This window comes from Littorina saxatilis, unplaced genomic scaffold (genome assembly GCF_037325665.1).
Source record: "Littorina saxatilis isolate snail1 unplaced genomic scaffold, US_GU_Lsax_2.0 scaffold_910, whole genome shotgun sequence".
NCBI classification, from domain to species: Eukaryota; Metazoa; Mollusca; class Gastropoda; order Littorinimorpha; family Littorinidae; genus Littorina; species Littorina saxatilis.
Genome location: NW_027127257.1, coordinates 22,782 through 36,628, shown reverse-complemented (window position 1 = coordinate 36,628; position 13,847 = coordinate 22,782). Strand labels below are relative to the sequence as shown.

Sequence of the window (13,847 nt, the reverse complement as noted above, 5' to 3'; positions counted from 1 at the left end):
ATGTCTTTGATGACGTCATATCCGGCTTTTCGTGAAAGTTGAGGCGGCACTGTCACTCCCTCATTTTTTAACCAAATTGGTTGAAATTTTGGTCAAGTAATGTTCGACGAAGCCAGGAATTCGGTATTGCATTTCAGCTTGGTGGCTTAAAAATTAATTAATGACTTTGGTTATTAAAAATCTGAAAATTGTAAAAAAAATATTGTTTTTCTAAAACGATCCAAATTTACGTTCATCTTATTCTTCATCATTTTCTGATTCCAAAAACATATAAATATGTTATATTTGGATTAAAAACAAGCTCTGAAAATTAAATATATAAAAATTCTTATCAAAATTAAATTTTTCAAATCAATTTAAAAACACTTTCATCTTATTCCTTGTTGGTTCCTGATTCCAAAAACATATAGATATGATATGTTTGGATTAAAAACTCGCTCAGAAAGTTAAAACGAAGAGAGGTACAGAAAAGCGTGCTATCCTTCTCAGCGCAACTACTACCCCGCTCTTATTGTCAATTTCACTGCCTTTGCCATGAGCGGTGGACTGACGATGCTACGAGTATACGGTCTTGCTGCGTTGCATTGCGTTCAGTTTCATTCTGTGAGTTCGACAGCTACTTGATTAAATGTTGTATTTTCGCCTTACGCGACTTGTTTTGTCTTTTAGTTTGAGTTTGACACCAAGTGTTAAACTCCATTGGTCGCATCTCTGGGTGTATCTGTGTATAGTATAATTTACTATTTTCTCCTTATCGATTATTGATTACTTTTGCTGTGTTTAGGTAATTTAGATTTTTTCTTTTTGCATTTAGTCAAGTTTTGACTAAATGTTTTAACGTAGAGGGGGGAATCGAGACGAGGGTCGTGGTGTATGTGCGTGTGTGTGTCTGTCTCTGTCTGTGTGTGTGTGTGTGTGTGTGTGTGTAGAGCGATTCAGACTAAACTACTGGACCGATCTTTATGAAATTTGACATGAGAGTTCCTGGGTATGACATCCCCGAACTTTTTTTTAATTTTTTCGATAAATGTCTTTGATGACGTCATATCCGGCTTTTCGTGAAAGTTGAGGCGGCACTGTCACGCCCTCATTTTTCAACCAAATTGGTTGAAATTTTGGTCAAGTAATGTTCGACGAAGCCGGGACTTCGGTATTGCATTTCAGCTTGGTGGCTTAAAAATTAATTAATGACTTTGGTCATTAAAAATCTGAAAATTGTAAAAAAAAATAAAACTTTATAAAACGATCCAAATATACGTTCATCTTATTCTGCGTTATTTTCTGATTCCAAAAACATATAAATATGTTATATTTGGATTAAAAACAAGCTCTGAAAATTAAATATATAAAAATTATTATCAAAATTAAATTGTCGAAATCAATTTAAAAACACTTTCATCTTATTCCTTGTCGGTTCCTGATTCCAAAAACATATAGATATGATATGTTTGGATTAAAAACACGCTCAGAAAGTTAAAACAAAGAGAGGTACAGAAAAGCGTGCTATCCTTCTTAGCGCAACTACTACCCCGCTCTTCTTGTCAATTTCACTGCCTTTGCCATGAGCGGTGGACTGACGATGCTACGAGTATACGGTCTTGCTGAAAAATGGCATTGCGTTCAGTTTCATTCTGTGAGTTCGACAGCTACTTGACTAAATATTGTATTTTCGCCTTTCGCGACTTGTTTCTTATTCTTAAAACGTGAAAACACTGTTTTCAGATTTATCATGAGTAATTCTTCTACCTCATGGCCCACAAAAGAGGGTCTTCGTATTGGACACCTTAATATCAACCATGCAATTAATAAATTACACGAAGTTTCCACCATGCTTTTAAACTCAGGAACACATTTTCATGTTATGGGGTTTACAGAATCAAGACTATCTGACACGATTTCGGATTCTGAGGTTTGTGTTCCAGGTTACAGTGTTGTACGCAGAAACCCCCAACAATGTAAAGAAACTGGATTGCTTGTGTATATAAGTGAATCATTGACTTACACACGTTTAACACATTTAGAACAGTTTGTGGAATCCGTCTGGATCGAGGTCAAATTAAACAAGTCGCGTAAGGCGAAAATACAACATTTAGTCAAGTAGCTGTCGAACTCACAGAATGAAACTGAACGCAATGCAATGTTTCAGCAAGACCGTAGCATCGTCAGTCCACCGCTCATGGCGAAGGCAGTGAAATTGACAAGAAGAGCGGGGTAGTAGTTGCGCTGAGAAGGATAGCACGCTTTTCTGTACCTCTCTTCGTTTTAACTTTCTGAGCGTGTTTTGAATCCAAACATATCATATCTATATGTTTTTGGAATCAGGAACCGACAAGGAATAAGATGAAAGTGTTTTTAAATTGATTTCGAAAAAACAATTTTGATAATAATTTTTGTATATTTAATTTTCAGAGCTTGTTTTTGGAATCAGCAAATGATGGAGAATAAGATGAACGTAAATTTGGATAGTTTTATAAAAAAACAATTTATTTTACAATTTTCAGATTTTTAATGACCAAAGTCATTAATTAAATTATAAGCCACCAAGCTGAAATGCAATACCAAAGTCCGGGCTTTGTCGAACATTACTTGACCAAAATTTCAACCAATTTGGTTAAAAAATGAGGGCGTGACAGTGCCGCCTCAACTTTCACGAAAAGCCGGATATGACGTCATCAAAGACATTTATAAAAAAAATGAAAAAAACGTATGGGGATATCATACCCAGGAACTCTCATGTCAAATTTCATAAAGATCGGTCCAGTAGTTTGGTCTGAATCGCTCTACACGCACGCACGCACACACACACACACACACATACACACACACACACACACATACACCACGACCCTCGTCTCGATTCCCCCCTCGATGTTAAAACATTTAGTCATAACTTGACTAAATGTAAAAAGGCACCTCCAATGCTTATTGGTTTCTGCTATAGAAATCCAGCAGAACGTGTAAACTGGACGGACAAATGTTCACATATGTTAGATGCTGCTTTGTTAGAATCAAAAGAAACCATTCTCTTAGGAGATTTTAATATTGATTCATTAAAACAAAATAAACCACGGTTAGATATGTTCAACCTTTATGATCTTAAACAAGTCGTGAACACCCCTACTATGGTTACTGCATCTACAAGCACTTTGATAGATCATGTCTATATGTTTCTAACACCCGTAACGTTGCAGAAGTTTGTGTTCCAACCAGCGGCTGTAGTGATCATTTTCCTGTTTGTCTCACGTTGTCAAGAAAGGGTGTACAAATCCCCAAAGTTGGTCACAAGACAGTTTGTTTGTTTGTTTGTTTGTTTATTTGTTGCTTAACGTCCAGCCGACTACGCAGAGCCATATCAGGACGAGGAAGGGGGGGGGTGAAGGGGGCCACTTGTCAAGCGATTCCTGTTTACAAATGCACTAACCCATTACTTGTGTCCCAGCAGGCTTTAGTAAAACTAAATTAATACCTACTGGAAGATTACCAGTTTCCAGTATGTTAAAATAGGCTTAACCTATCTACTGCTGGACTTACATCAGAACACTAACAGATTAAACTATACATGAATCGCGAGACAAGCGGCAAGAGAAGAGATTTTTGGAAAAAATACAGGTGAATGAGCAAGAAGGCAGAAAAAAGAAAAGAATTCATGAAGAAAAAGAGAGCATGACAGGAAAGAGGAACCAAAAATCTATCTAACAGCAAACTAGAAAGCTCCTGCGGTTCCAAAAACAGGAGGGGCCTTTAATTTCATAACCGCAGTGCCCCACTGCGGGATCACAAGACAGTAAAGTACCGCTCCTTTACTAAATTTAACGAGAACGCCTTTCTTGTAGACTTAAGTAATTCTTCTCTCTCGGATGTTTATAATTATACGGATCCTGATGAAGCGCTTTGAACTTCGGATAAGGCGCTATATAAATAAAGAGAGAATAAAATAACACACTGGATAAATGTCTTTACAGAAATATACGATAAACATGCTCGGTGGAGAATTAAGATAGTCAAGCAATTAGTAAAACCTAAATGGTTTGATACTGAATTGCAAGATGCTATTGGCCATCGTCATTTCTTAAAATCAGTTGGCAAGGAAGCGGAGTATAGAGAACAGAGAAATAACGTAAACTCACTTAAACGAACAAAAAAGATCAAGTACTTTCATGACCTGGCGTCATCAAAGCAAAATTCAATGAATATATGGAAAGCAATAAATGAACTTACAAATAAAACGATTGCCAGTCATTCAAGTTGTGTTAAGGACATATCCCCTGATGATTTAAACACGCATTTTTCTAAAATAGTTGAACAAGTTATTACAAATGACAAATTCAATTTGAACAATTTGAAAGTGTTAGAAGAATATTGTGAGTCGAAACAAGTTTCAAGTCAAGCGAATATTCCTCTACTTACAGTACCTGAAGTTTTTAACGCACTTACACACCTTAAGCAAACAGGCTCCCGGGGAATCGACGGCCTCGATGGTAGGATTCTTAAATTGTCAGCCCCTGTAATTTCTGAAACACTCACTTACCTTTATAATCTTTGTTTAGACAAAAACTATTTTCCAGTCGCCCTGAAACAGGCTAAAGTTTAAATCAGGTGATAAAAAAGACCCATCAAACTATAGGCCAATTTCAATATTGTCTGTTTTATCAAAACCACTTGAAAAACACATTAACAAACATATTCTAACGCATCTTAACCAAAACAATTTACTTCACCCTAAACAATCGTGTTTTAGAGCTAACCATTCCTGCCATACTGCCTTAGTTTCTCTTGTTGATCAATGGATGGAGAAAATAAACGACAATGGATTCTGTGGTGCCATTTTTGTTGATTTTGCTAAAGCCTTTGACGTTTTGATCACACGTTTTTACTGAGAAAATTTGCATTGTATGGCGTCGGAATCGAAACTGTCAAACTTATTAGTTCATTAATTTTCTCAACGGCAGACAACAAACTGTACTAACAAACGCCTCGGCGTCAAGCATGCAAGAAGTAAAATACGGTGTACCACAAGGATCGGTTTTAGGACCCCTCCTCTTCTCTATATACATTAATGACCTCCCCCTACATATTCAAAATGTATGTGAACTTTTTGCAGATGACACCACAATTCACTCCAGCAACACAAATGTAACTCGCTTATCAGAATCACTTCAAAGGAGTTTAAACCAGTTGACAGAGTGGACTGAACTAAACCATATGTCTCTTAACCCAAAGAAAACCAAATATATGGTCATAACAACAAGACAAAAACGCCAGAATATTTGTTCAGCTGGTCCTGCTTTAATGATAGATGGTGAAATAGTGGAACAAGTCGACCATCACAAACTGCTGGGTGTTAATATAGATAACAACTTGTCTTGGTCAACCCAGAGAGCAACTAAGTAAAGTGGTGTCAAAGAAAGTGTATCTCTTATCTAGAATTAAACACTTCCTGAACTGCCACACCAGAAAGTTATTCTTCATTGCTCATATTCAATATTTTATTGATTACGCATCCACTCTACGGGACTCAGCAAGTGAAAATTCCTTAAAACCACTTAGCAGATTACATAAAAGAGCGCTAAAAGTAGTATTACTAAAGCACACTACCCTCACAGAGTTAGACTACATACATTTAGGGATCTTACCTCTAAAGTCAAGACTGCTTTTTAACAAAGGAATCTTTATGCATAAAATTATATCCGAAACTCTACCCCAAACCATTTGTTCAAAGTTCTCTTTGAAGAATTCACACCACCTTATGAAATTTAACACTCCTCTTCCTAGGATAGACTTATTTAAGTCTAGTCTAGTTTATTCAGGTGGCCGTCTCTGGAACGCTCTTCCGAATGCCTTACGGGAAGCTACAAGCACAGATTCTTTCAAAAACAAATATATATCCCATTTAATGAAAATAGTATTATTATTGATTGTTATGTCCTTTGGGACACAGTCACTCACTTTTGATGTATTGTTTTGTTCGCGAAATTATGATGTTCTGCATGATATTCATTGTCTTGCAGAGTTGATGTTCTATTGCATAGTATTCTGACTCTAATTGACTCGCAAATGTTTGCTTTGCACCTTGTCATAAACATTTATAAACTACAATGTTTCATATAATGCACTTATGTACATAAACTTATACTGTTTTACTAATTATGTAAGTATGTAGTAGTAGTTATTATAGTAGATTTAGTCCCTCTTTAGGGCGAGGGCCAGACAGGGGTGTCGTTTGGGTCGGCCCTTCGGCCAATCGCCGATTTTTTTTTTACCTTGGCCGAAACTTTCATGTCCTTATCGGCCAAATGTCCGAAGAGTATTCGTCTGAATCGGCCAATGTTTGTCCAGTTGTTTTTATTGGTCAGGCTTTGATTGCTAAAACTGCTGCCGATGTACTAAGTCAACTGACTGACGTTTATTTTCTTCGCGAATACCAAAAACGAACCATCAATGTTTTGAACGGAAGCCATTGGACAAGGGAAACCACACTCTTAACGTTTGCGTCCGCCAGTTCGCGATAGTTTATCAGTCAGTCAGTGCTTTCGATTTGGATTTGAACATCATGTCGCAAAAAGAAAAAAAAATTAAATTGGCCAAGGTTTGCTACCCTTCGCCAAGGTAAGTGATTCCGGACAAAATGACAGCAACACCGCGAATGTGGACAGTGTCAGTGTGAGTGGTAGTAAGCTTAGTGTTGTCGAGTCGATCAAAGCAGACGATAGTCACCGCGAATCGAAATCTGCTGAGCCAGATAATGAAAAGCGTCCTCCAAATCGTGGTTTCCAAGCATAATGGCTCACCCTACACAGTCTTTTATTGGTGTTTTACCAGTCATGTTTCCCAAGGCTTGTCAAGATTTGCACAAGATTCGAAGAGTTTTACTTTCAAGAACTTAAAGTTAAAGGTTTGAAAAAAGTTTCAGAGAACTGGTGTCTGTTTTAGTTAAATCAGCAAAGCTGATTGTTTCAGATGCAGTATGCAACATATAATCCAGGGGCGGATTAGGGGGGGGGGGTGTTACAGGGGTTCCTGACCCCTCCCCCCAAAAAATAAAAGTAAAGCCGGGGGAAGAGTTAATTGTTTAACTATCACAGTATGAGACATGTCTTCCTTCTAACCATACTATATATATATGACGTTGGGAGCAGATATCAGTGAAGATAAATTGCCATTAATACGAACGTTAAAAGAAATAATGAGTGGCTGCTGACACCAATTGATCATGTTTAGAATCAAGGATAAGCCACAAATTGTTTATAAAATAGCTAAAATTCTTCAGCTTCAGGGGGGCTTGGCCGCCAAGACCCCCCAACGGGACTCTGGACCCCGGGTTGTACCCCCCCCCCCCCTCTGGCTTAACTGCTCCGTCTGTATTGGTGTTCCCCTCTTGAGTCTTGTGTTTCAATGTTGCGGTGACTTTGGATGAGCCAAAACATTTTCCAAGATGTCCTAAAGCTTTCTGACAGTTTCGGCCAAATGTCCCAACAATAAAATGTCTAGCAACACCCCTGCCAGATGCAAAAAAGTATACCAATGCTTATTCTGTTACCCTCGTAAAATAAAGAATTGTCATTGTCATTGTCATTGTCTCTCTCTCTCTCTCTCTCTCTCTCTCTCTCTCTCTCTCTCTCTCTCTCTCTCTCTCTCTCTCTCTCTCTCTCTCTCTCTCTCTCTCTCTCTCTCTCTCTCTCAGATATATACATACACTCTTCACCAAAAGTTTAGGATCGGTTGAAAAAACAGATCTAATTATAAAAAATTGCCAACAAATTAAACATCGACATAATAACTAAAAGATTAATGGGTTTGAATTAACAAATGAACAATGAGTCTTGACCAAGAATTTTGTTTGACAGGCAGAGTTATTTCCCTTTGTGGGACTTCTCAAAAGCTTCTGCACTTTGGAAGAAAAAGGGTGTTTTTTATAGCCCCATGGAATTTGTGAAACGCATGCCAGGGCAAAAGGTTGTGATGCATGTGCTACAACAGGGTCCTGGCTATGAACATCGCTCACCAGCTTGTGTTTAAAGGTTGACACGCTGACACAATTATGCACAATAGCAGCATGCCCCCACTAAGAAAACTGAGCGATTTGGATAGAGGAAGGGCAATAGGATGGCTACAAGACGGTGTTGCTGCCAGGCAAGTGCCGGGCCCAGAGGCTTGCAGTGGCTCCCTCTGTCATCATCAGACTAAATCAGAGATTCCACGCAACTGGAAGAGTGCAGGAGCGACAACACAAAGAGAGGATCGCTTCATTCAGAGGCAGGCCATGCAACAAAGAATGGCTACGGCAAACAACATTGGGCAACGCCTAGAAACTACCACCAAAACTGTTGTTAGTGGTCAGACGATCCGAAACCGCTTACACAACTTTGGCTTGCGTGCAAGGCGTCCAGTCCGAGGAACAACCCTGACTGCTTATCACCGAGCAGCTCGCCGAGCCTGGTGCACTCAACATGTGAGGTGGCAACGTCAGCAGTGGGCTCAGGTGTTGTTTACAGATGAGTCCCGCTTTTGCTTGGAACCTGCTGATGGTCGCATCCGAGTGTGGAGGCGTCGCGTAGAGCGCTTCGCAGAAGGCGCTGTTCTGGAACGACAGCGTTTTGGCGGAGGCTCTGTGATGGTCTAAGGAGGGATCAGCACACGTCTAAGGACACCCCTGTACCATGTAGTGGGCAACTTGACCGGTGTCCGCTACCAGAATGAGATCCTGCAACCCCTGGTCGTTCCAGCCCTCCATGCGATCGGCCCTCGTGCGATTCTTCAGGATGACAACGCACCTCCCCATTGCTCTGCAGCTGTAAACACCTTCATCCAGCAGGCCAGGGTCAACAGGATGCTGTGGCCAGCCAACAGCCCGGACCTGAACCCCATAGAGCACATGTGGGACGAGCTTTGTCGTCGGGTACAGCAACATCACCCTCCTCCTACCAATTTGGGTCAACTGCTGCAATGGCTCCAGCAGGAGTGGAATGGAGTTCCCAGAGCATTCATATGCAACCTGATCCACTCCATGTGCCAACGATGTGTTGAATGCCTGGCACACAACGGAGGGCACACGCGTTATTGACACTGATTCACATTGTTGTGAATTCCATTTTCGAGGGTTGTCACGTTTGACACACTCTAGCTAAATTGTCGCTGCCGCGTTCGATCTTTGCTTTGTTTGTCATTACTCCTTGGTTGTTCAATTATATAATTTTTAAAAAATGAAAGAATTCTGTCTTGTCTGTTTTGTGTGGCGTGCTTGTAAAAAAGTGATCCTTAACTTTTTTTGAAGAGTGTACATGTAAACACACGCATACACACACACACTTACGCACACACACACGCACACGCGCGCGCGCGCGCGCACACACAAACGCACACACAAACTCACTAACACACCCGCACACACACACACACACACACACACACACACACACACACACACACACATACACATGAGCATGTGCATTGAAAAGTACAGATTTAGAGTCAGCAGTAAAAACAGCAAAGCTGACAAAAAGACATTCAGGGATATTTTTGAATCAATATCCAGATAATGCATGGGCAGAGGCATTTTCACAAACAGTGTTTACGTGTAACGTAATTGCACTCGCAAACACTTAATTACACACAACACAAAACAACATGATTGTTCTGCTTCCTACAGAGTTTCCAGCCAACCTCAGTGAAATCAGCTAGCTACACGACCCACCCCCACAGTAACGCCAGCTACCGTACAGGATCATGTTCCTTCAGCTTTGAATTCCCCAGTCTTCTGTCCGGCATCACCAGCAGACAGGACTTCTACTTCAGGATTGACGTCTATCCCGGTCCTACACGGCGCGTTACAGGGCCTGTTACACTGCGTGAGCTGATGAATACACACGCTGATATTGCCAGTACCACGCATGGACAAACATTCAAACCGTAGAGACATTTCACAGAAGTTTTGATTGTACGATATGGTTGATGAATTGTTTATGCCAATCGTGTAAGATGTTTGAAGTATGTTGTTTGCTACAGCTATTACCGTAAAATCCCTAGCAAACGCCCACCCCCCCTCCGCACAGATTTCGGGTAAAACTAAAAGTAGTGAGTGGGCGTTTGCTAGGTATACACCCCTTTGCAAGATAACGTGTCATCACATTTTCACGAGAGAAATAAAGTGGTACAACCATCTGACTTATGCAATTTTAATGAAAATTAAACACACCGTTTGTTTACATAAATAAATCTGTGCTAGAAAAAAAGAAGAAAAAAAAGAACACAAGTGACCTTGATTCTTCTCATTCTCGGACTAACGTCAGCACAAACACAGTTTCTTCTCTTGTTTGTGATCTGGTAGGCTTGATGATACTGGGCTCATTCTAGTCCGAAGTCAACATCATCGTCTTCACTGTCGTCTCCACTCTCAGCTTCTTCTGGAAGAAAACTCGCGGGCACATACCGAAACATTGTCTGCAGCTTCGTTTTCAAGATATTTCAAGGCTTTTAGTTTGTACGAGCGTATGTCACTGTAAAGGATTTGTGCTTCGGCATGGCTGAACATAGAGAAGTGTTAAACACTCATTAAAAAACGTCACTGAACGACTTCACTGTGGGACATGACGTAATTTTATTCCCCCCGCCCCCCTCCCCCCCCACCCACCCCACCCTAAAAAAAAGAGAACCATCGAACAGTGTGCACCAATCGTAGATATATGAGGCCGACTGTCCTAAAACTTGTTTTCTTTTAACCGGGGTGGGCGTTTGCTTGGTATTGACCCCTCTGCACAAGTTTTGGCCAAAAGTGGGGGGTGGGCGTTTGCTAGATACTGGGCGTTTGCTATGGATTTTACGGGTAGTAACAAAAAGTGCAAGCGAGATCTAACGGCATGCTAAGGTAAGTTAATTATCTGTATATGTAAATGCGTGTCTGTCTAACTTCCTAAAAGACCACTGGGTCGACGTACTAAAAATGTAACGTTAGTTTTGTCATGAATGAAACGTTCCAAAAACCTATGATTCTTACGTGGGGGTTTTCCTGATTAAGATTGTGCCCTTCCCCTCTGTCTGCTTATGTGTCTTTCTTTCTCTATTTCGTTCTTTATTTCTTTCTGTCTTGCGTGTTCCATTTGGTCGCGGTCATTGTTGACGTCGTCGTTGTTGTTTTTGTAGCTGTTGTTCTGTAATGATTGTAACCACAGAGAAGCCAGTGACCCCCACCATCAGCTGTCCGGACATCGTGGCTGAGAACACGACCTTCACCTGCAAGTGCAGCACCACAAACCTCGGTCAGCCTGCAGGTCGCCTCGCCTGGTCACGTGCAAATGGCGGCACCATTATAGAGGGAGAGTATGGCGTTACAACTCTGACGCTGCCTTCACAGACTCTAACACGTCATGATCAGGGAGTGAACAAGTTTCACTGTGACGTCAAATGGGATGCAGGCAGCTACACGGCTGTGTACACAGGCAACATTGGATGTAAGTGTTATTCTAAAGTTATCTGTATACAAATGCACAGTACCTTTTTTTTTTAATCAGTTCTGCTCCCCCACTTAGAGAAATACTCTAGATCAACATCCTGACTGCTTCCTGTGTAGACTAAGAGTTTTCTCTGATTACTTAATTTTTAAAAAGTCATTAATTGCTTTGATGAATCTGAGTATATAAAATAATACTGCATCGCAAGATCAAAAGGCTTTGTTTGGGTCTGACATAAGAACACGGCGGTAGTACTGTGCAGGGGAAGGGCCCCGGATATGGACCAGTGTTTTCACTTTCATACTGATAACTTGCTTGCTTTCTCCTTAAGAAGTTTCATTGTGTGCTTGGTAGTTGTTCTCCCTCAATTAGTCCAATTTAGTGTGACTTAACTTTTACAGACATTCAACAAAAAGTAAATACAGAAACATGCACAACTCTTCCATATTAGGTGTCTGGGTGCCTAGTATGGACCAGTGAAGAGACTACGTGAATCCTTGTATAAAGCCCTCTACTTTAAAACAACATGATACAACTAGCTGTGCGTTTAAGATTAATTCAAATGTGCATCAGATTTATTTGTTTCTGTTCGATAAGAACAGTATTTGAATCACAACAAGAAACTCAAGAAACCAATCAAAAACAGAAAGAAAATAAATGAAAATATAAACTTGCTCATAAAAAAGCTTGAGGGGCTGTAGTTATAGCTTATTTAAGCCAAGGAAGCTTCTTAAGGCCTTATTGAAACCAGTATTTATTTCATTTTATTTTTGTTGTTGACGATGTGTACAGATTTTGAAAGCGTGCCATTCGTTATATTTAGTCAAGTTTTGACTAAATATTTTAACATCGAGGGGGAATCGAAACGAGGGTCGTGGTGTATGTGCGTGTGTCTGTGTGTGTGTCTGTGTGTGTGTGTGTGTAGAGCGATTCAGACTAAACTACTGGACCGATCTTTATGAAATTTGACATGAGAGTTCCTGGGTATGAAATCCCCGAACGTTTTTTTCATTTTTTTGATAAATGTCTTTGATGGCGTCATATCCGGCTTTTCGTGAAAGTTGAGGCGGCACTGTCACGCCCTCATTTTTCAACCAAATTGGTTGAAATTTTGGTCAAGTACTCTTCGACGAAGCCCGGGGTTCGGTATTGCATTTCAGCGTGGTGGCTTAAAAATTAATTAATGACTTTGGTCATTAAAAATCTGAAAATTGTAAAAAAAAAAAAAAATTATAAAACGATCCAAATTTACGTTTATCTTATTCTCCATCATTTGCTGATTCCAAAAACATATAAATATGTTATATTCGGATTAAAAACAAGCTCTGAAAATTAAATATATAAAAATTATTATCAAAATTTTTTTTTCGAAATCAATTTAAAAACACTTTCATCTTATTCCTTGTCGGTTCCTGATTCCAAAAATATATAGATATGATATGTTTGGATTAAAAACACGCTCAGAAAGTTAAAACGAAGAGAGGTACAGAAAAGCGTGCTATCCTTCTCAGCGCAACGAATACCCCGCTCTTCTTGTCAATTCCACGTGCACTGCCTTTGCCACGGGCGGTGGAGTGACGATGCTACGAGTATACGGTCTTGCTGCGTTGCGTTGCGTTCAGTTTCATTGTGTGAGTTCGACAGCTACTTGACTAAATATTGTATTTTCGCCTTACGCGACTTGTTATATTTAGTCAAGTTTTGACTAAATATTTTAACATCGAGGGGGAATCGAAACGAGGGTCGTGGTGTATGTGTGTGCGTGTGTGTGTGTGTGTGTGTGTGTGTGTAGAGCGATTCAGACTAAACTACTGGACCGATCTTTATGAAATTTGACATGAGAGTTCCTGGGTATGAAATCCCCGAACGTTTTTTTCATTTTTTTGATAAATGTCTTTGATGACGTCATATCCGGCTTTTCGTGAAAGTTGAGGCGGCACTGTCACGCCCTCATTTTTCAACCAAATTGGTTGAAATTTTGGTCAAGTAATCTTCGACGAAGCCCGGGGTTCGGTATTGCATTTCAGCTTGGTGGCTTAAAAATTAATTAATGACTTTGGTCATTAAAAATCGGAAAATTGTAAAAAAAAATAAAAATTTATAAAACGATCCAAATTAACGTTTATCTTATTCTCCATCATTTGCTGATTCCAAAAACATATAAATATGTTATGTTCGGATTAAAAACAAGCTCTGAAAATTAAATATATAAAAATTATTATCAAAATTAAATTGTCCAAATCAATTTAAAAACACTTTCATCTTATTCCTTGTCGGTTCCTGATTCCAAAAACATATAGATATGATATATTTGGATTAAAAACACGCTCAGAAAGTTAAAACAAAGAGAGGTACAGAAAAGCGTGCTATCCTTCTTAGCGCAACTACTACCCCGCTCTTCTT

The 13,847-nt window shown here is 39.7% G+C and overlaps 1 protein-coding gene across 1 annotated transcript in view; it reads left to right on the top strand.

The window, feature by feature from the left end:
* The window catches only part of LOC138955718 (uncharacterized), a gene marked incomplete at both ends in the record, with an annotated part of 51,565 nt that overhangs the window by 15,575 nt on the left and 22,143 nt on the right, over window positions 1–13,847 (top strand). The window contains 2 exons of the mRNA XM_070327269.1: window positions 9,647–9,845; window positions 11,166–11,444. Of these exons, the coding sequence (XP_070183370.1) occupies window positions 9,647–9,845; window positions 11,166–11,444 (478 nt within the window). The remainder of the gene's footprint in view (window positions 1–9,646; window positions 9,846–11,165; window positions 11,445–13,847) is intronic.